Below are 21,719 nucleotides of genomic sequence, written 5' to 3'. Positions count from 1 at the left end.
ATCTACCACCAGTGTGCAGCATCCACCTGGATGACGCAACGGCAGCCATTTTGCGCCAGACCGCACACCACACACCAGCTGATTGGTGGAGAGGAGACTGTGATGCAGCCAATTGAATATGGGGATGGTTGGGAGGCCATGATGGACAAGATTTGGGCAGTGGGCAGATATGGCCAGGATACCGGGGTTAAACCCCTACTCTTTTCGAAGGACATCCTGGGATTTTTAACGACCACAGAGAGTCGGGACCTCGGTTTAACGTCGCATCCGAAAGACGGCGAAGATAGCTCCTTCATCTTGTTTTGAACTGAGAGAGTATATCGGAGCCTCCGACATTAGCAGGACAGCTATTCTAGAGTTTTGGAGCCATGCATGAGAATGTTCGACCTCCTTTAGTGGACTTTGCTATTCTGGGTACTATCAGAAGTCCTCATAAATGTTTATCAATGCGATAGAACCCATCGTGAGGGATTGGGAGGGAAAAAGTTAGATTTCTGTTGTTCCACACATGCCGTGACATTCAACATAAAACTATTAATTCTTGCATCCTGTCAGCCATTATTGTTTACCAATTACCACAACACACTTTGCTACACTGATCATGCCAAAAAGTGGAGGCACATTGTTTAGTCTGCACCTACATTACATAAAAAAGATTTTCTGATGGTCCAGACATGCCGTTATGTTCAACATAATATAAAAATATTGATTCTTGTGTCCTGTCAGCCATTATTCATCCTGATGATCCCTCGGTTCCAGCTCGCATCTCAGTCTGCCTGTTGGATATTTCACACTGGATGAAAGATCATCATCTTCAGCTGAACCTCGCAAAAACGGAAATGCTTGTAGTTTCTGCCAACTCGACTCTACACCATAACTTTTCAATCCAGATGGATGGGGCAACCATTACTGCATCCAAAATGGTGAAAAGCCTTGGAGTAACGATTGATGACCAACTAAACTTCTCTATCCACATTTCTAGAACTGCTCGATCGTGCAGATTCGCACTCTATAACATCAGAAAGATCCGACCCTTCTTATCTGAACATGCAGCTCAACTCCTTGTTCAAGCTCTTGTTCTCTCCAAACTGGATTACTGCAACTCTCTACTAGCTGGGCTTCCAGCTAACCCTATCAAGCCTCTTCAGCTGCTCCAGAACGCAGCAGCACGAGTGGTCTTCAATGAACCTAAACGAGCACATGTCACTCCGCTGCTAGTCCGTTTGCACTGGCTGCCAGTTGCTGCTCGCATCAAATTCAAAGCTCTGATGTTTGCCTACAAAGTGACTTCTGGCCTTGCTCCTTCTTATCTGCTCTCACTTCTGCAGATCTATGTGCCCTCCAGAAACTTGCGTTCTGTGAATGAACGTCGCCTCGTGGTTCCATCCCAAAGAGGGAAGAAATCACATTCGCGAACGCTCACGCTTAATCTGCCCAGTTGGAGGAATGAACTCCCTAACTGCATCAGAACAGCAGAGTCACTCGCTATTTTCAAGAAACAACTAAAAACTCAACTATTTAGTCTCCACTTCACTTCCTAATCTGCAATTGCCTCTCAGGATATCACACTAACTGTACCAAAAAAAACAAACAAACAAAAAAACACAAAATACTAATACTACTAATACTTTCCTCAGACTTTACAGACCTGAAACTTGTCTATAGCACTTATTCATTGTTGCTCTTATAGTTGTGTAAATTGTTTCCTTGTCCTCATTTGTAAGTCGCTTTGAATAAAAGTGTCTGCTAAATGACTAAATGTAAATGTAAATTATTGTTTACCAATCACCACGACACCCTTCGCCAAAAGTGGAATAGCATTGTTTAGTCTGCACCTACATTACATGAAGAAATATTAGCATGAAAGTTTTTTTTGCATCATTCCTGATTACAAAAGAGTGTTGAGTGTTTTCAGAATCTGTTTAAAAGCTTGGCATTTTGGCAAGAATTTCCACTCCCCTCTTCTCTGCTCTATCTCTCTGTCTCTCACCTCTGTGTTCAGGTCACACGGAGTCATTATGTTCTGTTTTGCGTATGTGTCCTGGCAGGTCATTTCCAGTCAGAGTGCTTGTTAGTTCACATGCCCAGGCTTGTCCTGTGAACCCCTTTCCAGGAGACCTTTTAGTAGCCCAGCCGTCTGAATCAGCATCAGGGACAGATGTGCTCTTCTGAGGCCTGCAGGCCAACAGAGATGCCGAATGCCTGCCAGGAACTAATGCTGTCTGCCCATTAAGGGTTCAAGTTCCACTCTTCTTGGCTCAGCAACACTGATGGACAGGGAGGAGGAGGTGGATCCAGATGATATTACTCCTCTCAAAATTAAAAACTGGGTGTTGCACTTCTGTAAATGATATATCAGTTGGATGTGTTTATAGCATTCCAGCACAGACATGAGAACACTGACACATTGGCAAGGTGTGGCTCTGACAAATTTAAAGGACTAGTGCACACAATTGAAAATTTGGAATGATTTACTCACCCCCATTTTGTTCAAAGTTTTTATAATTTGTATTCTGCTGTGGAAATATGAGAGAATATCGGGGGAGAAAACATGTAACTGTAAAAATGTAACCGAAGCACTATAGCAAGGATGCTAAAGTACCTCTTAACGCCTCATTCATACTAGCAGCAACTTATATATATGCTTTAGCAGATGCTTTATCCAAGGCGAGTTAGACCCATGAACACACGCACAGCAGTAGGCTTGTCCAGGGAGCAGTTGGGGGATCGGTGCCTTGCTCAAGGGAATCACTACAGCCGTGGTATTAAGGTGGATATTAGTTCACTCTTCCCACCAAATACTCAAACCTGCGAACTTTAGATCCCAAGTTCAACTCTCTAACTATTAAGTAAAGGGCTGCCTTTTGTGGCGTTTGGTGGAGATTTAAAGTTGCTAGTGGGCAATCCTACTTTGAGGTTTCTTATGGCCCGTTTCCACTGAGTGGTACTGGTTGGTACGGGTCATTTAGTCCTTATTTGGATTCAAAAACAACATGCAGCATATAGCCCAGTCAGTGCAAACCTCTCCTTTGTATCTTTAATCCTCACCTGCACATGTAACCTCCTGTTAGAAAGTAATTCTGTCATTTCAAGTTTATAATAGTCCAAAAGGTGATGATAATATTTAAACATGGCAGTTTGTTCATGTTTTAGGTTGCTGAAAGAATCATTTGCTTCTTTGTTTTTTCTGGGCTTCTCCTTAGTTTTTTTTGCATGTCACTCTCACGTTAGTCTGTTTCTTAAAGGATCGGACGTCAGAAGCACTTCAATAATTTTGCACCCGTTATTATCATCAGCTCAAGAAGTTTATTTCAAATATTGATGCTCAGCAAGTGCAAGCAAGAAAGCGAAATTGCTCGCGCTTTAGACAGACTTGTAAAAAACTACAGGACACAGAGTAGATTCTGCTCTTCTTTTTGGCTTTTTGGCTGTTCTTCAAGACGACGCCAAAGTTTGTTTGAGCTCGGGCTGACCAGGTCTCGTTATTATATGTATATATTATTACAGTGTATAGTCTCGGCTGTGTTTAAAAAATGGCGGTTCCTTTGTTTTCATTCTCCTGCTTGACCACGAGCTAGGGAAGCATCTCTGTAAACCAATAGCGTTCAGTTGCACCTCTTGCTCTGCCTTTTGGTACCCTTTTGTTGTGCTAGGTACCCTTTGCAAAGGGTACCTAAAAAGTGGTACAGTATAATTGGATTGGCTGTCGCTTACGAAAGTCGCTCTTAATTTGCATATAGTTGAAGGGTTTTCAACTTTGATCCAGTTACCACTAGTGGCTGTCGCTAACGTAGCCGAAGTCACCACAAGTTTATTGCTCTCCATTGAAACAAACAGTCGTAATGATTGTGCTCACTGGGGCATATTATCTTTTAAGGGTCAGGACACACCAAGCAGACAGTCAACCATTGGGCTTCTTTCTAACATCACCTCTCGTCAGGTTAATGTTGTAGCTTGTTGGGCTGATTCAGCATGTAGAATTGGTGTTGGCCGTCGGTTGAAGAGAGAGTTCTGAGAGAGTTCTATTTAGAAACAAATCAGAGCTCGAGTGCGACGTAGAAGTTACGTAGCAAGTAAACTATACAAGGCAAGAAAGGTCACAACGAGGTCGGCTATAATTTTGCTACATTTCTCAAATATTAAGGTGTGGTACGATATGCAATATTATATTATCAGAAATATTTGCACAAAGGAATCTCCCTGTGGTTAGTGGCAATTTGTGTGGTAATGGTGCTAAATGCTGCTTTGTTTACTTGTTTGTTTGTTTGTTTGTCTATGTGTGTCGGAAGTTCGGTTTCCATTTGCGTAATGAGAAAACAGAATACTTTCCTCTTGCAAAGCAGAAAAAGCATCCTTTTGTGCAAGTGCAGAACATGGCTCTCGTTTCACTCAGTTTTTTGTCAGTTTGGTGTGTTCACACACAGCTTTTTGGTCCAGATTCAATGCAAGGTGACAACATGACTGGGTTTTGTTTTTCCGCTAGTTGTTTGGAGTCTGCTTGGTGTTTCCTGGCCCTAACACCTCTGGACCAAACAAAGGCTGCTACTATGAGTGTGGCACTTTTGTTAAAGTGCCTTGAAGCTGCTCTTGTAAATGTTCATTGCTTTTTTCTACTTGTTGATGATATACAATATCTCTTTGATTTGCTTCATACTAAACAGATTTTTTTTTCTCAGAATTAGATGGTTTTGTGTTTAGGGCGCAAAACCAGTTTTACACGCAGAACAATATAAACTATATCAAAGATGGAGCCGACAACACAATAAACCTTTTACATGAGTTTTTCTCTTATGCATTAGAGTTATCCTGTTTAACTATTTTATTATTATACGAGCAAATTGCAGTGAACATCATGCAGTTTTACTGTGATTTATAGAAGACTAACTAAAATGTAATTATGCTACAGATATTATGCTGTTTTAAGTAGGCATGACCATTATTAAATGCGATTAATAGCATCCAAAATAAAAGTTTGTTTTGGCATAATTTAAGTGTGTGTGCAGTGTATATTTGTTATGTATAAACATTTTTTAAAAATGTTGCTGGATATATGCTGGATAAGTTGGTGGTTCATTCCACTGTGGCGACCCCTGTTGAATAAAGGGACTAAGCCAAAAAAAATTACTTATACAAATAATACCTAACTTAAAATATCTTGGAACAAACTTGTATAGTTTTGTTTCTATGAGTGTGTATCACATATACATAATAAATATGTATAAAACTTTAAGGGGAACCAGCACCCTATCACCCTATCAGTACACACACACACACACACACACACACACACACACACATATATATATATATATATATATATATATATATATATATATATATATATATATATATATATATATATATATATATATACACACACAATGACAAAACGAGCATTTATTTTGGATGTAATTAAATGTGATTAATCTAAATGCAAAGTATTAAAGATCAGTGTTTTAATCATATAATAAAACTAATATCATTTATTCTTTTACATATTATAAAAAGCAGAGGCCCTAAGTATTTTTGTTTCATTTTTACAGAAATATAGCTGTAATGCTGAATGACAATGCAACATTTTTATTCATTCGTTTTCCATCAGCTTAGTCCCTTATTTATCTGGGGTCACCACAGCGTGATGACCCATCTACTATTCAGGCATATGTTTTACGCAGTGGTTGCCCTTCCAGCTGCAACCCAGTACTGGGAAAGACCTATAAACTCTCGCATCCACACTTACTCATACATTACAGCAAATTTAGTTGATCCAATTCACCTATTTCACCTATTTTGGAGCACCTAGAGGAAACTCACGCGAACATGGGGAGAACGTGCAAACTCCACACAGAAATACCAGCTGGCCCAGCCGGGACTTGAACCAGTGACCTTCTTGCTATGAGGCGACAGTGCTAACTACTGAGGCACCACGCTGCTCCTGCAACATTTTTTGACTTCTCAATAAATCATTATCTCAGGTTACATCTCAACTCACATGAATCATACCGACTAAACACATTAAAATGTAGTTGAAACTTGATTAAATTATTAAAATAAGTCTTCAATTTTTGTCATTACATTTTATTTTTTCCATTGTTTAAAAGCCACATTTGTAAGATGTATTTGATTCAAACCCACAATATAGACAGTTTTGGATTCAAATTGCTACCAGAAGCATAAAGCTAAGTGTCACTGTTTTGCTAGTTGTTGGCTACAGTGTAGCCTTAATCAGCCTCACTTCCTTCCTTATAAAACGCTGCCAGAATAACCAAAACAGACAGCCACTGCTGTATATCTGTTCATGTCAGTGAATTCCCCATCATTTTCTCTAAGAGGTCTTTTCCTGTCTTCAAGGCCGCGACTTGTAAACAAAAAGCGGATTTATACAGTAATGATGGCTGGTGTTAGCCTAACTGGTTTTCTCCTCACACTTGAACTCCATTACATTCTTCAACATCCTCGCTACATCTTTTTACTACCCCATTTTTAAGTTTATAAGCAATCCCGTAGTGCGTGTGGATTATTCACATGCTGGGTGACAAATTATAAATCTTATTTTACCAAACATCAGAGGGAATGCGTTGCTTTATCCAAGTTATTTATTCAGTCTGGATGCAAATCCTTTTAGAATGTGTATGATCTGTGATGTTGTGGAAATCCCCGCTTTGAAAGCACAGGAGAGGCTTTGTTACGGCTGACGGTGTGCTTGTTTACTCTGATAGGCCGTTCTGTTCGAGTCATTCTGACTTACTGGACTTTCACCTGCAAAATACACTGCTTTCTCAAGATATTGAAGGACTTCAGGATGTGTGCTGCTTAGGCTTATGTGGTTGATATTCTGGTGTATTTGATGGATGCATTGTTGGAAATGCTGTCATTAATAGGATTAATAAACCCTAATATATTGTGCAATCCATGAGAGATCATAAGCCGATTTGAATTTGATTAGAAAAGTGAGACGTGTATTATATATTATGCTTGGGTGTAGTGTTTAATATTTTTTTTTTTAGATTTTGTTTGTTCTTACCGTACAGTAAATACAGTAATGTAGAATTTTTGGTGGTAAATTATTCTCAATTATTATGGGTAGTAAATGATTAAAAGTGCTATATTATAGTATATTACATTATAATTTATATATTAATTAAAAAAATTGTAGTTTTATTTATACATTCATTCAATGAATGAATGTGTTTATTAATTTTATTAGTTTGTGTTAAATGCACTTGTCTTAATCATGTATTTTAAATGCTTCACTAAGTGTGTATTTATAATAATATTTTACATAATATTCATATATTTGTTTATTTTTCTCTCTTTCTCTGCTATGACAGGTACTCTGCCACCTGGTGAGCACAGCTTTCCGTTTCAGTTTCTCATTCCAGGTAATTGCTCCAGTTTTACAATTAGCATTTCAAAGACGTTAAAGGGCATTTTCATCTAGAGGAGTGTATTGTTTTATTGCATATCTCAGATGGAGAGCGCTCGGGTGTACGGTTAAACTATGCTGAGTGTTTCTGAAGGGTGACAGGCTGGAAGAAGAGTTTAATTTTAACCTAAACTGTATAAAGTCCTCTTGTTATGTTCTGCTCCTTCCTGCACAAACATGCCCATTCATGAACATTTAAAGGGATAGTTCACTCAAAAGTGAAAATTCTGTCATCATTTACTCACTTTCTTTCTTCTGATATTTTGAAGAAAGCTAGAAACCTGTAACCATTGACATCCATAGTTTTTGTTTTTCCTACAGTGGAAGTCAATAGTTACAGTTTTTTTCTGTTTTTGTGTTCAACAGAATGAAGAAACAACCACTTGAGGAAGAGTAAATAATGAGTACATTTTCATTTTTGGGTGAACTATCCCTTTAAAAATAATCCCTTAATAACAGAAAGATTCACAGTTAAAACTGTAGGTGAAAAAAACATAAACTAATAGTAATAAATTTACTTCAATATTTGATTTATTACATTAGGAAATAATAAGTAATTATTATAATAAATAACAAGTTAATAAATAATTAGATTTCTTTTAATTTAAGATTAAAATTAGTTTAAATATGCAAATGAGATATAATTTGCATACATATTGGATAAAACAGAGATAAAAAGTAGACAAAAATTTGATAGAATTAGATTTTTACAGAATTACAGCAAGAAATAGACTAATTTCTCAATTGTTAGGCATTTCACAAATGAAAAGTTAAGTTTTGTATTAATAAAACTGTCAAGTCTGGTATGTACAAGTTCCACCAAAGTTTTGTTGCTCGCTGCATGAATAAAAAACACATTTTAAAAAAGATGTGATAGAAATATGGACTGTATTTAAAATCTACATACAGCGATAGTGTGTAGTAAAATAAGTGTGACTAATTTATTTTGGTCCTTTTATATCAATGAAATGCTACCTATGATGAAAATCAACTTTTGTAAGCTGTTTGGACAGAACTGTGTGTATATTGTGTCCACAGTCTTATTAGAGTGATAGAAACCCAACAAGTCTCTTTTTTTTTTTAATTTCTTGACATTAGGAGTGCAGTTTCTCCGTCCACCGAATTTCTTGATATGTGCCATGTTTTTATAATTACATGTATACACATATCCACAGAATATTTAGTTGCAATTAAACTAGGTTAAAATATTTATTCCAATTCTCTATGATCTTTGTAAGTCTTTTGTAAGATGTTTCTAAAACAGAGCCTACTTGTAATAAAGACAATAAAATCCCTATGTAATTCTTAACCGCTATAATCACCACGGCCGCATGGTGTCAATAAATGCTAATGTGTGTGTGTGTGTGCTGCAAATGCATTTGTGTGAGATTCATCCTTTCAGAAAGGCTTGAATAAACTCCACCACAAATACATGAAATAAACTTACTTGGTATTTTTGACTAATGAGCTGTATTTCAGCTTCATCCATCTCTGTCTCTATCACTGACTGCTGTTTATCTGATATAATGCATGATGACAAGCAGACACGCACGAGGCAACGGTGGGTGGGGAGAAGCAGCTCATTTGCATTTAAAGCCACAGGTTACAAAAACAGCTAAAATATCTTCAGACACTAATATGGGCAAATTCTGGAGGCTATTATAAATAATCTAATGGTTATTTTGAGTTGAAACTCTACAGGCACATTCTGCAGACACCATCTTAGATCTTGTAAAAGTGGTAAAATAGGTGCTCTTTAAAGTGAATGATTGGAAAAAGACTAAAACCTTAAAATTGACAAGTACAAGTACTCCGGTGGTCAATATAAAGCACAAAGAAATTGTTTAATAATTGTTGTCAAATAAAAAGACAAGTGTTTTATTAACAATAAAACTGTGAGGTAAGAAAACAGCTTTTAGAAATATATTCTCTAGTTGAAATTTACAAACACATTGATTAAATGTGACAAACAAAACTTTTAAGAGTGTATTTAGGATGTTTTATTTACATTGATTTGGAGGGAAAGCACTGAAGTCTAGACAGGTGCATTAAAAAAAGTGTCAACTGCGCCTCCTGCTGGCAGATTGTATGAACATCTGGAGAAGATTAAACTGGAAGGATCGGATCAAAACAGGGACTTTCCAATCCATTAATCTGGAACGTGTCACGCATCCAAATTCAAACGATATAGATACAGAGATGAAGCTAGTATCCGAGTGTTGTTTTATTTGAATTTCTTAGTGGTTTATTACTTTTCCTGGCACCTCAAGCTTATTTTTTTGCTTTTAGGATGACAGCACTTAAAGGGGTGTTGATCTGTTTTATTGATTGTGAGCTCTAACCTCATCTTGTCATCATTCAACATTCTGGTCCTGGAATAATATTGTTGTTTTCTGTGATTATAAGAAGAAGCTTTTGACAAGTACTAAATAACTCGATGTTTGTGTTTGTTGTAGCATCAGTTCCAACCTCGTTCGAAGGCCCGTTTGGTAAGATTTTGTACAAAATTCGAGCTTTTATTGACACGCCGCGGTTCTCAAAGGACTACAAGGCCCAGCGACCCTTCTACCTTCTCAATGTGCTCAACCTCAACGAGTTGCCAGATATAGAGGTGAATAACCATTTATTAAATCGCTAAAATATCAGAAATTATTTATTCACAGTGCTCAGCATATACAAGTACACCCCTCACAAATCTATCTTTTAAATTCATATTTTAATAGGAAGCTATGTAATATTAAAAGCCAATATATATACTCATGTACTATATATTATATATAATATAATATATATTATATACTATATATATAATATAATGTATAATATACTAAAGCCAAATCTGGAGCTTATCTAACAAAATAACTTACGATAACGGTCCAAAAACTAGTACACCTAAATTTATATTTTAGGGAAAAATGTTAAATACAAATTTTAAAAAGCGGAAAAATCAAGAAAAGAAAGAAAAGCAGAAAAATGGAAAAATTTTGTTGAAATGATTTTTTTTTTTTTTGCAATATTTTGCTTGAATTTAATTCTGTTATTGTTCAATTTGTGAATTAGTTTGGTGACTAAAATATTATTTTAATAAATATATCTGTTTAATGAATCTGTTTTGTTCAAATGCACCAATATTTACTGAGAAATAGATTATAAAAAATATGAAGAGTTCAAATACAAAAACCTCTAAGTACCATCTGAGATTTTCTTCTAATATTAGCATTTTTTTCAGGCTTATATGTGCATGTTCAGTAGTTTTACTTGTATGTAAAAGAATAAAGTATTTTCATGGCCTTTAATGTGAAATAACAGAACATAAAGACAAGAGGTTGAGAAAAATGCTCATTTTAGAAGAAAACTTCAGATGGCACTCTTCAGAAAAAACTCTTCATATTTATTTTCAAAATGGGATGTACTCAATTTTGCTGAGCACTGTGTATTCAAAATGTTTTTGAATATCTCTTCTGCTCCCCTAGGTAACACTTATTTGCCTAAATAATACAATAAAACAGTGATATAGTGATTTTATCCAGTTTATAACTATGTATAATATTAATAGTAATTCATAACCATGAATAAAAGGTGAATTTTTTTTTAACATCCTTACTCCAGCCTGCAGTGTCACAAGATCATAAATAAAAGGGAAAAAAAGCTTTGTAGTTCACTAATAAAAAATGCTGACTTCCACACAATTCCTCCATGCTGAGACCCCAAGACAAATTGATTGAGGTAACTTAATTGTTTTTACAAATTTAAGTGGACTGAACATAAAACAATTACGTTTTCCTCGCCACCCCCGGGTGGCATTTCTGTTTGGAGTTTGCATGTTCTCCCTGTGTTCGCGTGAGGTTTCCTCTGGGTGCTCCTGTTTCCCCCACAGTCCAAAGACATGCGCTTTAGGTGAATTGGGTAAAACAAAATTGGCCATATTTTATGAGTGTGTGTGAATGAGAGTGTTTCCCAGATTTGGGTTGCCGGAAGTTGTCAGTTCATTCCACTGTGGCGACTTCTGATAAATAAGGGACTAAACCTAAGGAAAATTAATAAAGGAATGGAATACTAATAATAAAGTATCAAAAATGTATATAAAAAATGTCATCTAAAATATGTGTCCTACTTTTCCCAGCAACCCAGCTGTGCAGTGACAACGAAAAAGTTTAACTACCTCCTGGTAAAAACAGGCACGCTTATGCTGAAGGCTTACACTGATCTAAGAGGATACACTCCTGGACAGGTCATTAAACTCTCCGCTGAAATACATAACAAGTCTGGTAAAGACACCGGCTTTGTGATGGCCAGCCTGATTCAGGTCAGTAAAGTAGAACAATATGATCACATTTAGTTTCATAATAAGTGCAGCCCATTTTGAAAATAAATATTTGTGTCCATTTCTCTGTAAATATGGGTCATATAAATTGTTGCATTTGAACAAAACTGATTTATCAGACAGAGATATTTATTAAAATAATATTTTAGTCGCAGAACATCTTTAGAAATAGAAAGATGATACATTTAAATTCAAGCAAAATAAATTGCAAACCACCTAATTTTGACTGATTTTGATGTATTTTTTGTTTCTCTTGATATTTTTTCCCCTCACTTTACATTTAAATTAGGGTGTACTCATTTTAGTACGTTATTGTAAGCTATTTTGTTAGGTTAGCTCTAGATTTGGCTTCAGCATAAATATAACATTGTATAGCATCTTTTATAAATGATTAATTGAATATATAGATTTGTGAGGGGTGTACTCGTATATGCTGAGCAGTTTGCATGAATTCCTCTTCACTGTCTAAGCGATACAGTAGGGTACATGCAGAAATTGTCAGATGATATCACTCATTATATCTGTGTATGTTTGCGCAGAGAGTTTCGTATAAGACTAAGCGTCCAGTTTTTGATCTGCGGCCCATAGCAGAGGTGGAGGGAGCAGGAGTGAAGGCAGGCAAACATGCGGAGTGGAGAGAGCAGATCATCGTCCCTCCTCTTCCTCAGTCAGGACTCACCGGCTGCAATCTCATAGATATTGAGTACTTTATCCAGGTACGAGAATCTAAATCTTAACTTTAGCATTGAGTTAAAACCTTCTGTTGTCATTTAATCACCTTCATGTAAGTTCAAACTCTTTTATGGAATAGTTTGACTGATGATTGAGTCTTTAATTGAGTTAAATAATAGATTAATTTGAAATTAAGAGTAAATTAGTCTCATTTAAAGAATCATTTAGAGCTGTTTTGTGAAAAGGATTGATCCATTCATTTAAAAGTACCAACCTCAGCAAGTTAAAATGTTCTGAGGGGTTTTCAGAACTGGATCAGTTGATTTACTGAAGAGGCTCGATAAATCACGGAATTGAATTCAAGAGCCAACTCTGTCTAATTAATCAAACAATTATTCAAACATGATCAGCCAGTTCATGGAAAAGATCTGAATTAGTGAGTTAAGAAACAAATCAGATGATTTATGAACTGAATCAGCTGATTAACCAAGTAGAATTTAAAATCTAAATCAGTCTAATTCTTTAAACAATCTTCCAAACAGGAAAGAGCAATTCAATTAAAAGATCTGATTCAGTGAATTGAATTTAAGAATTAAATCAAATTATTTAAATTAAATCAAAATTATTTACTAAATCAGCTGAAAAACTGAGTTGAATTTAAAAGCTAAATCAGTCTAATTCATTAAATAATCATCCAAACAGGATAGAGCTATTCATTAAAAAGATCTGATTCAAAAAATTTAAGAACTAAATCAAATGATTTGTAAACTGGATCAACTGATTCATTCCTAAGATCTGATAAGAAAAATTGAATGGATTTCTAAAGATATTTAATCAGTCTGACTTAACCGAATCACTCGAATAGTTGAATAGATCTTATTCAGTCACTCAATTTGAAAAATGAATCAGATTTGCTCATGAAAGAATTATTTAGAGCAGATTATTCATGAACAGGATCTGTAAGTAAAGACTGAACTAAGTACAGTGCATCCGGACAGTGTTCATAGTGCTCCACTTTTTCTGTTACAGCCTTATTCCAAAATGGATTAAATATGTTTATTTCCTCAAAATTCTACACACAATACCCCATAATGACAATCAGAAAAATAAAAAACCTGAAGAGTCACATGTACATAAGTATTCACAGCCTTTGCGGTGAAGCTCTAAATTGAGCTCAGGTATGTTCTGTTTCCACTGATCATTCTTGAGATGGTTCAGCAGCTTAATTGGAGTTTACCTGTGGTATAATTAGTTGATTGAACATGATCATGAACATGATGAAACCACCAGGACTCTTTTTGGAGCTGGCCAGCCATCTATTCAATTTAATTTAATTCAGCTTTATTTGTATAGCGCTTTTACAATGTAGATTGTGTCAAAGCAGCTTCACATAAATGCTCATAGTAACTGGATCAGGGTAGTTCAGTTTTTAGTGTTTAAGTTCAGTTCAGATCTAAGCTATGTGATTTGACAGAGTGATGCTCTTACATTTGAGCGCTGTGGAGCACGTTGTTAAACATCGTTCATTTGACATTGTGTTCGCGTGCTCAACAGAAATGACTGTGATTGGCTGTGAAGGTGATCGGTTCACTGAACTCTTCGCTGTTTATGGAGTATAACTACAGATATAGGGACACTGGAGCATTTCAAACTCGCATCAATCAGCTGCTTTGTCTATAAGCTGACATACGAGTGATACGCTGATGAATTGTGGCTTTAAAACAATCCAGTGTTCCTGTATCTGTGGTTACACTACGCATATATATTCAAGTCCTGATCTGGTAATGTCCAATTCCAATAGAGTCTGAAATCGCATGGTCAGGCCCGATTTCCGATCACGCGATCGGATCTGGACATCTCTAATTAAGATGTATGTAAAATTATTAATGTCATACAGTGCTTTTCATAAAGTCTTTTCTTCTGGCAGGTTTCACTAAAATCTCCTGAGGCTGCGGTCACATTACCCATCTACATTGGAAACATTGCTGTAAACTTGACTCCTTCAATTCCTCACCCTATGGCTCATGGTGTCCCGATGCCCACCGGGCCGAGTCTCAATCCAGCAGCTGTAGTCCCGAGTGCACCTCCTGTAGAAGAGGAGCTGGCAGGACAGCTGGCGGCTGGAGGAGGCGACAGTGAGGAGATCCCCACCAAGAGCCATTCTCAGCAGGACCCGTCCGGCGCTCCTCTCTCTGTGGCTCCTTACGGTCATGCGTCAGGTCCAGTACTGCCACAGAGCCAGCAACATGTCCAGTCTACAGACGGCTCCGCACCGCTCTTTTGTTTGTCCACAGGAGCCACTATACCTTTCTTCACTGATGGGAACGCAACGCCGGTGCCCACGTCCTGTCCACTCATCCTGCCCCCTGAATATAGCACCTGGGAATACCCACATGGTGAGTGATCTAGGTGGAAAGTAGTGCCCTGTATGTTTAGCAGGGTTTTTGTGTTTAAAAACGAACACCATAATATGCAGTTGAAGTCAAAATTATTAGCCCCCTTTGAATTTTTTTTTCTTTTTTAATTAATTTCCCAAATGATGGAAATTTTTACAATATGTCTGATAATAATTTTTCTTCTAGAGAAAGTCTTATTTATATCTTATTTTGGCTAGAATAAAAAAACATTTTAAAGTCAAAATTATTAGTCCATTTAAGCTATATATTTTTTCAATGGTCTATAGAACAAACCATCGATATACAAAAACTTGCCTAATTACCCTAACCTGCCTAGTTAACCTAATTAATCTAGCCTTTAAATGTCGCTTTAAGCTGTATAGAAGTGTCTTGAAAAACATCTAGTAAAATCTTATTTACTGTCATCATGGCAAAGATAAAATAAATCAGTTATTAGAAATGTTGACAAAGTCCGTTAAACAGAAATTTGGGAATAAAATTAACAGGCACGGCTAATAATTCAGGGGGGTTTATAATTCTGACTTCAACTGTATGCATAATCATTATAGCTAAACACATTTTAAACAGTGAAGAAAACATTTCTTTTTTTGATAATTCAAATGTTTTATTTTCCTCAATTTATCAGTGCCATCAGTTTACACATTTTTACGTCCTTTTAACACCCTCTTTCCCCTCCCCAACAGCGGCAGTTACAGTAATTAGATGTTGCTATCATAAGTCCAGTAAATACAGATAAATAATATAAGATAATTACACTTTTACTATGCATCTCACCCCTGGGACCTTATTCATCCTCCAAAAATAATTTCCCCATCTTCTCTTATAAACATCTAATTTATCAAGTATTCTATGTAATTTTTTCATATGCTGCCACCTTCCCCAATTCTGTAACTCATGCTTGAACTGGTGGTGGTGGACCTGCTAAACGCCATCCCCTCATAATGATTTGTCGTCCAATCATAATACTTATTTGAATCTACTTAGACATCTTCACACCAGACCGTGCAGATTGCATAAGTTTTATAAATATATATTTTTAAACTTTATATGTATATAATTTTATTTATATATATATATATATATATATATATATATATATATATATATATATATATATATATATATATATATATAATATTTATTATTTATATTATTTATATTATTTATAATTTTTTAATTTAATGTTTTTTTTTTTTACTATTTTACCAAGAAATTATCAGCATTTGGTATCTTTGCTTGAACTGACCAGATCTAATCCTGTTCATTTGAAATAAACCTGCTCTTGCGCAGGTTTGATCTATTAAAACTGTTACTATGACAACAAGTCTCAGATGAGTTTTGAAGAGCGAAACGATCCTGGATCATGTGAAAACGTTGACATCCAGCTAATTGAGTAATCCAGCTAATTCAGAAATCCATGTATGAAGAACGGACCCCTGGTGGTTACATACGCATAATCAATTCAGACCACACAAGCAACAATCTTTGCATCAGCTATGTGCTAGTTCATGATAACTACATGCTGCCATATTAGCAATTTGCTAACTTGCCTAGAAACATGCTAAGGCGTAAAAGAAAGCTTTTTTCATTCTGCCATGTTCAGAATTCGATCATTTATGTTGAAACATGCTTTGTTGAAACACGTCATATGCTAGCAATTTGCTAGTTTACCTAGAAACATATTGGCAATAGCTCATGCTAGAAACTTCCTAAAACATGTTAGCAACATGCCAATTCATGTTAGAAACATGTTTACAACTCAGCCAAGTTAGCAGTTTGTTCATTTACATAGAACCATGCTAGCAATATTTGAAGCCATGTTTTGGGGTTCAGTTGGTTTTATATGGTCTAAATTTGCTCTTTCACAATTTTAGAAACTATAAGATTTATTTATTTAGTTTGTTTGTTGTTGTTTTGTACAGTGACTTTAAATAATGGACATGAGTACAACATCCAAACATATTTTGTGCTCCAATTTAATCAGATTTTCTTCATTTACTCTAATTTTCAGAGCCTCCTCCTACTTACGAGGAAAGCTGCAGTAGCAACAACTCGAGCTTCAACAGTAGCATGAGGTAGACGTCGACAATTCAGACGTCCTGCTTCTTCATTATGCCATTCATATGCTGCCCCCTGCTGGATGGTACAGGCATTGCTGCCACCCTCTCCATCAACCAAATATCCTGAAAACTCTAGGATAATTTCCTTACAATTTGTAGTTAATCCCCTCATATCATAATTTCAGCAGAAAACAAGCGGGGAGAAGGTTTCAGTGCCTAAGAAGACGTAGCACTCAACAAAACCCCACTCAGAGATTTTGCGAAATAAATACCAGCATCTGAAGCATTTTGAAGTGAAAGTTACACTTTTTCATTCAACCAAGCCTGGCCTTATGTGAAGTTCATCAGAGAATGTGCTTAGTAAAATAATTCTGCCTGACCGGGGGAATAAATCAAACGGATATGATTCTGGCATGATTTACGCAAGCAGCGGTGGCTCTGAACCAAAACACTGGGCCGCAGAAAACGTTACTCTGCAAAGAACAAGTTTATTTATTAAAGGTGATTGATGGGACTTTTTAACTCATCACCAAACAGACACTGTGTGGATACAGCTTGGAAATACCAATGTAGTCGCCATCATGGGCACATAAGTCGTTATCGCTTGGCCGAATGGTAGCCGAGGTCCCTTGAAGAATGCTTAAGGGAACAATATATTCCATCGTTTCTGAATGAAAACTACTTTTCCTGCCTGTCGAGGGATTTTCAAAGCAAACATCAGACTGCTGACTCATTTCTGTTATCATATTTTACACCAAACAAAAACAATATACTCATCTTTTTCTTTTTTAGATCTCACAGTTCCACCCTGGAGTTATTATACAGCCAATAGTCCTGTTTTTCAGAGTTTGCATCATGTCAATGCTGGTAAAATGGAAAGATATCAGTAATGTGCATCATCTGAAATCTAATTTTATTTGAAATCAATAATGAATTGACTTCTTGTTGATCATTTGGAAAAGTGACAGACGGCAGATTTTACAGATGAATCACCTATTAAACTGCAGCTCAATCATCACAAATACTGCAGAGGACCTACTGGAACGCGCATGGACCCAAGATTTTCACAGAAATCAGTCAAGTTTGGTGAAGGAAGAATCATAGTTAAAAACAAAGAAGGTCAAGGTGCTCCAGGATTGGCCAACCCAATCACTAGACATGAACATTATTGAGCGTGTCTTGGGTAAAATGAAGGAGGAGGCATTGAAGATGAATCCAAAGAATCCAAACTTTTTTTCTCAGCAAAGTCAGACCTTACTGTCCTAATTAAATAATTAAAAATCAAGGCATGATCATATTTAAATTAAATAAGCGTAATCTAGAGGCCTTTCATATAAGCCACTTCTGATACTAAATGATCAACTAGAAGTCAAGTCATTATTTGTTGTTCCTAAAACTTAGATAGGCGACAAGACTTTTGTCAGGTAATGTACATGTCTTTTGTATGTGACTTTTGGTCGTATTCATCAATATTTCTCACATTATCCCACAACAAATGGAGATTTATGATGGATTTCCGGTGAGGCCTTAGGCTGTCGTGTACAGTCCTTTAATATGGCAAACACATTTGTTTTTTTCATGTTGATCAGTTCAGACCCTTGAACTGTATTAGAATTTGAAAAATTGAAGCACAAAAAGGCACTTTTATGTGTTTGTATATGTTTATGTGTGTGTGTGTGAATGTTTTCTCCACTTCCTCTTCAAAATATAAATAATCATTTTTCTATTTTAGATCAGTATTGTTATTGTTTTATTTAGTTCTTGATTTAGCATGGAAAGAAAGTCTGATTCGGAACACAACAGACACATAAATCATGTTCTGTGTTATTTTAAATGACCAAAATAAAATAAAGTTTTCGGTACTCATTTCTGGATTTTGTTTGAGATTCATGCGCTATGTTTTATTTACAGTGATGACAGAAAGTAATAATCAGGTCATTCTGCTAAAAAAGGTGCCATTTGTGTACTTCAAATGCAACAATAGATTAATAGAAGAAAAATAATAATACTTGAACATTGATTTTTAAATGATCTGTTTTCTGGCCTACTTAAAATTTGACATTTTGATTGGACATAGATTTTTTTAAGTTTTAGGGAATGTTTTATTTTTATTTCATTTTATTCTAACTATTTTAAAGATTCAAAACACTTTAATTAGTTAGTATAATTGTGAATTTTGTTGAGAAAATCTGAACATTGATTGTTTGTTGAATATTCACTGTGAAAATACTATTTGAAAACATTAAAACAGATTAGTGCAGTTCATTACTTAAAAACTGTATTATAGTAGGTTTTTGAAAAATGGTGTACTTAAAAAAAAAAATCACTTTTTTAGACTACAAAAGGCACATATTTTAGAGAATGGCCCATTCAAATTCATATCAAGGGGCTTTGTGCTGATTGTATCCCCGCAGGCCACTGTGACTTTTAACAGCAGCTAAACGTAAATTCAGATTCTGTTTCTTCACTGTAAGTGCTGAAATCTAAGTGAATGCATACATTGTAAAAAAAGATCTGAAAAAGAGCATTAAAATTGCATGTCAGTGATTTGAAGTTCTGTAAATGTTCAACCACATTTTGCCTTAAATGTAAATCTGAAGCATCGCTGGTCCCATCATACAGTAATTTTAAAAAAGAATGTTGCATCAGATGTATTGCTCATTTGTCTCTCGAGCCTCTTTAGCTTTCTGTTGGCATCAGAAATCAGAAAGTGTCGTAGGAGAAAGTATAGATGATAATTTGTAGCAGTGCAAGTGAAAGAAAAAATTCATACGTCCTCCATTTTTGTAAATGCTGAAGTTGCGGTATGGATGAACACTTCTTCATGGCTTATGTACATGTATTATGTTCTGTTTTTTTTTTTTTTTTTTAACTTTTAACTAAAGTTTCAGCAGCTTTATCAAGTTTCATTTCATTAAGTGGTACTTTTCTTTCCCTGGATTTTCCAGCAGGTTTCGAAATAAAGTAGCACGATTATGGATCGATGTTTTATGTGAAGTTGTTAAACAGAATCAAACTTGTACAGCAAAAGTAATAAAATCACTTTAATTCTCATTTTTACCCTGCAATGTTGTTCATTTAATGGTTCATTTTTTACTTGGGTTTATTTCTACACTTACCGGCCACTTTATTAGGTACATTCCAATTGCTTGTTAATGCAAATTTTTAATCAGCCAATCACATGGCAGCAACTCAGTGCATTTAGGCAAGCAGACATGGTCAAGACGATCTGCTGCTGTTCAAACTGAGTATCAGAATGGGGAAGAAAGGTGATTTCAGTGACTTTGAACATGAACAGTTGTTGGAGCCAGATGGGCTGGAATGAGTATTTCAGAAACTGATGATCTACTGGGATTTTCAAGCTCAACCATCTCGACAACAACATGAAAGCATGGATCCATCCTGCCTTATATCAACAGCTCAGGCTGGTGGGGGTGGTGTAATGGTGTAGGATATATTTTCTTGGCACACTTTGGGCCCATTATTAACAACTGAGTATCATGTCAATGCCACAGCCTACCTGAGTATTGTTGCTGACCATGTCCATCCCTTTATGACCACAGTGTACCCATCTTCTGATGGCTACTTCCAGCAGGATAATGCACCTATCAGGGATCATCCTCCAACTTTCATCAGGATTTATCAGGTAAAAGTATCATCCTAGAAGCTTTTCAAGAACGTTATTGTAAGATCGATTTTTATTTTTTTTTATCAATATTATTAGAACATTTGAGTAAGCCAGGGGTCGGCAACCCAAAATGTTGAAAGAGCCATATTGGACAAAAAAAAAACAAAAACAAATATGTCTGGAGCCGCAAAAAATTAAAAGCTTTATATAAGCCTTATAATGATGGCAACACATGCTGTATGTATTTATATTAGCTATATTAGCCTACTAAAAAAATGACTTCGTTGGCTACAAATACATACTGAGCCTTCATGATTAAATGTTCATTTCCCTTCAGTGCATCCTGTAGAGAATGACGCGCCACGTGACTACTCTGTTGTACAATGCCGTCTCAAGTTTAACTTAATTACAGTATATTAATGAATTATGTTTAATGTTCAAGTTTAACTTCATTACAATATTAATGAATTATGTTTAATGTTCAAGTTTAACTTCATTACAATATTAATGAATTATGTTTAATGATCAAGTTTAACTTCATTACAATATTAATGCATTATGTTTAATGTTCAAGTTTAACTTCATTACAATATTAATGAATTATGTTTAATGATCAAGTTTAACTTCATTACAATATTATTGCATTATGTTTTGCTTTGATGAAATTAAAGAAATGCAATAAAGAAATCAGATTTTTTAATGTTTTTTTTTATTTTGAGGATTCAAAAAAACAACATCAAAATGAACGTGCACAACGTGCCCCTTATCTGGACAACAAACAGTGCAATAAAACGCAGCCTGCCATTTCCATTTCAAGATCAGCTCGAGTCATTCCTGGGAATGTGTTCAACAAGGAAGGGTCAATCTCCAGGGGTGTGTGTCAAGGAAAGACAGTCTCGTTTTTTCCTTTCGCAACTCACAAAATCTGCTCCCAAATGCAGTTTGCATATCAACGATCGCACCTTGTAAATAATCACCGTTGAGTAAGTGATCGGGATGGGCTTCTTTGAATTCTCTCAGGGAGGGACAATGAGAAAGCGTGCCCCGCTGTACATCTTTGGCAAAGACAGCTTGCGCTCCATGGCGCATCACACAGCCGCCGGTTTGTTTACAACAGCTACCTGCCTGGCATCCCGCCCTGCTGATAGAAACTTGTGTCGCAGGCTATGACGCAAATCTTCGTTGACAGAAA

The 21,719-nt window shown here is 35.9% G+C and overlaps 1 protein-coding gene across 1 annotated transcript in view; it reads left to right on the top strand.

Moving 5' to 3' along the window:
- The window catches only part of arrdc1b (arrestin domain containing 1b), a 66,899-nt gene extending 46,958 nt beyond the window's left edge, over positions 1-19,941 (top strand). Inside the window, 6 exon segments of the mRNA NM_001365234.1 lie at positions 7,332-7,382; positions 9,883-10,037; positions 11,550-11,732; positions 12,290-12,466; positions 14,350-14,818; positions 16,851-19,941. Coding sequence (NP_001352163.1) covers positions 7,332-7,382; positions 9,883-10,037; positions 11,550-11,732; positions 12,290-12,466; positions 14,350-14,818; positions 16,851-16,918 — 1,103 coding nt within the window. The 3' untranslated portion in view covers positions 16,919-19,941.
- The last annotated feature ends 1,778 nt before the right edge of the window (positions 19,942-21,719 follow it).

The sequence above is a fragment of the Danio rerio genome, chromosome 21 (assembly GCF_052040795.2).
Source record: "Danio rerio strain M-AB ecotype USA chromosome 21, GRCz13ab, whole genome shotgun sequence".
In the NCBI taxonomy this organism is placed as follows: Eukaryota; Metazoa; Chordata; class Actinopteri; order Cypriniformes; family Danionidae; genus Danio; species Danio rerio.
Note: the sequence above shows the minus strand (reverse complement) of the source record. Positions and strands in the feature narration are given on the sequence as shown.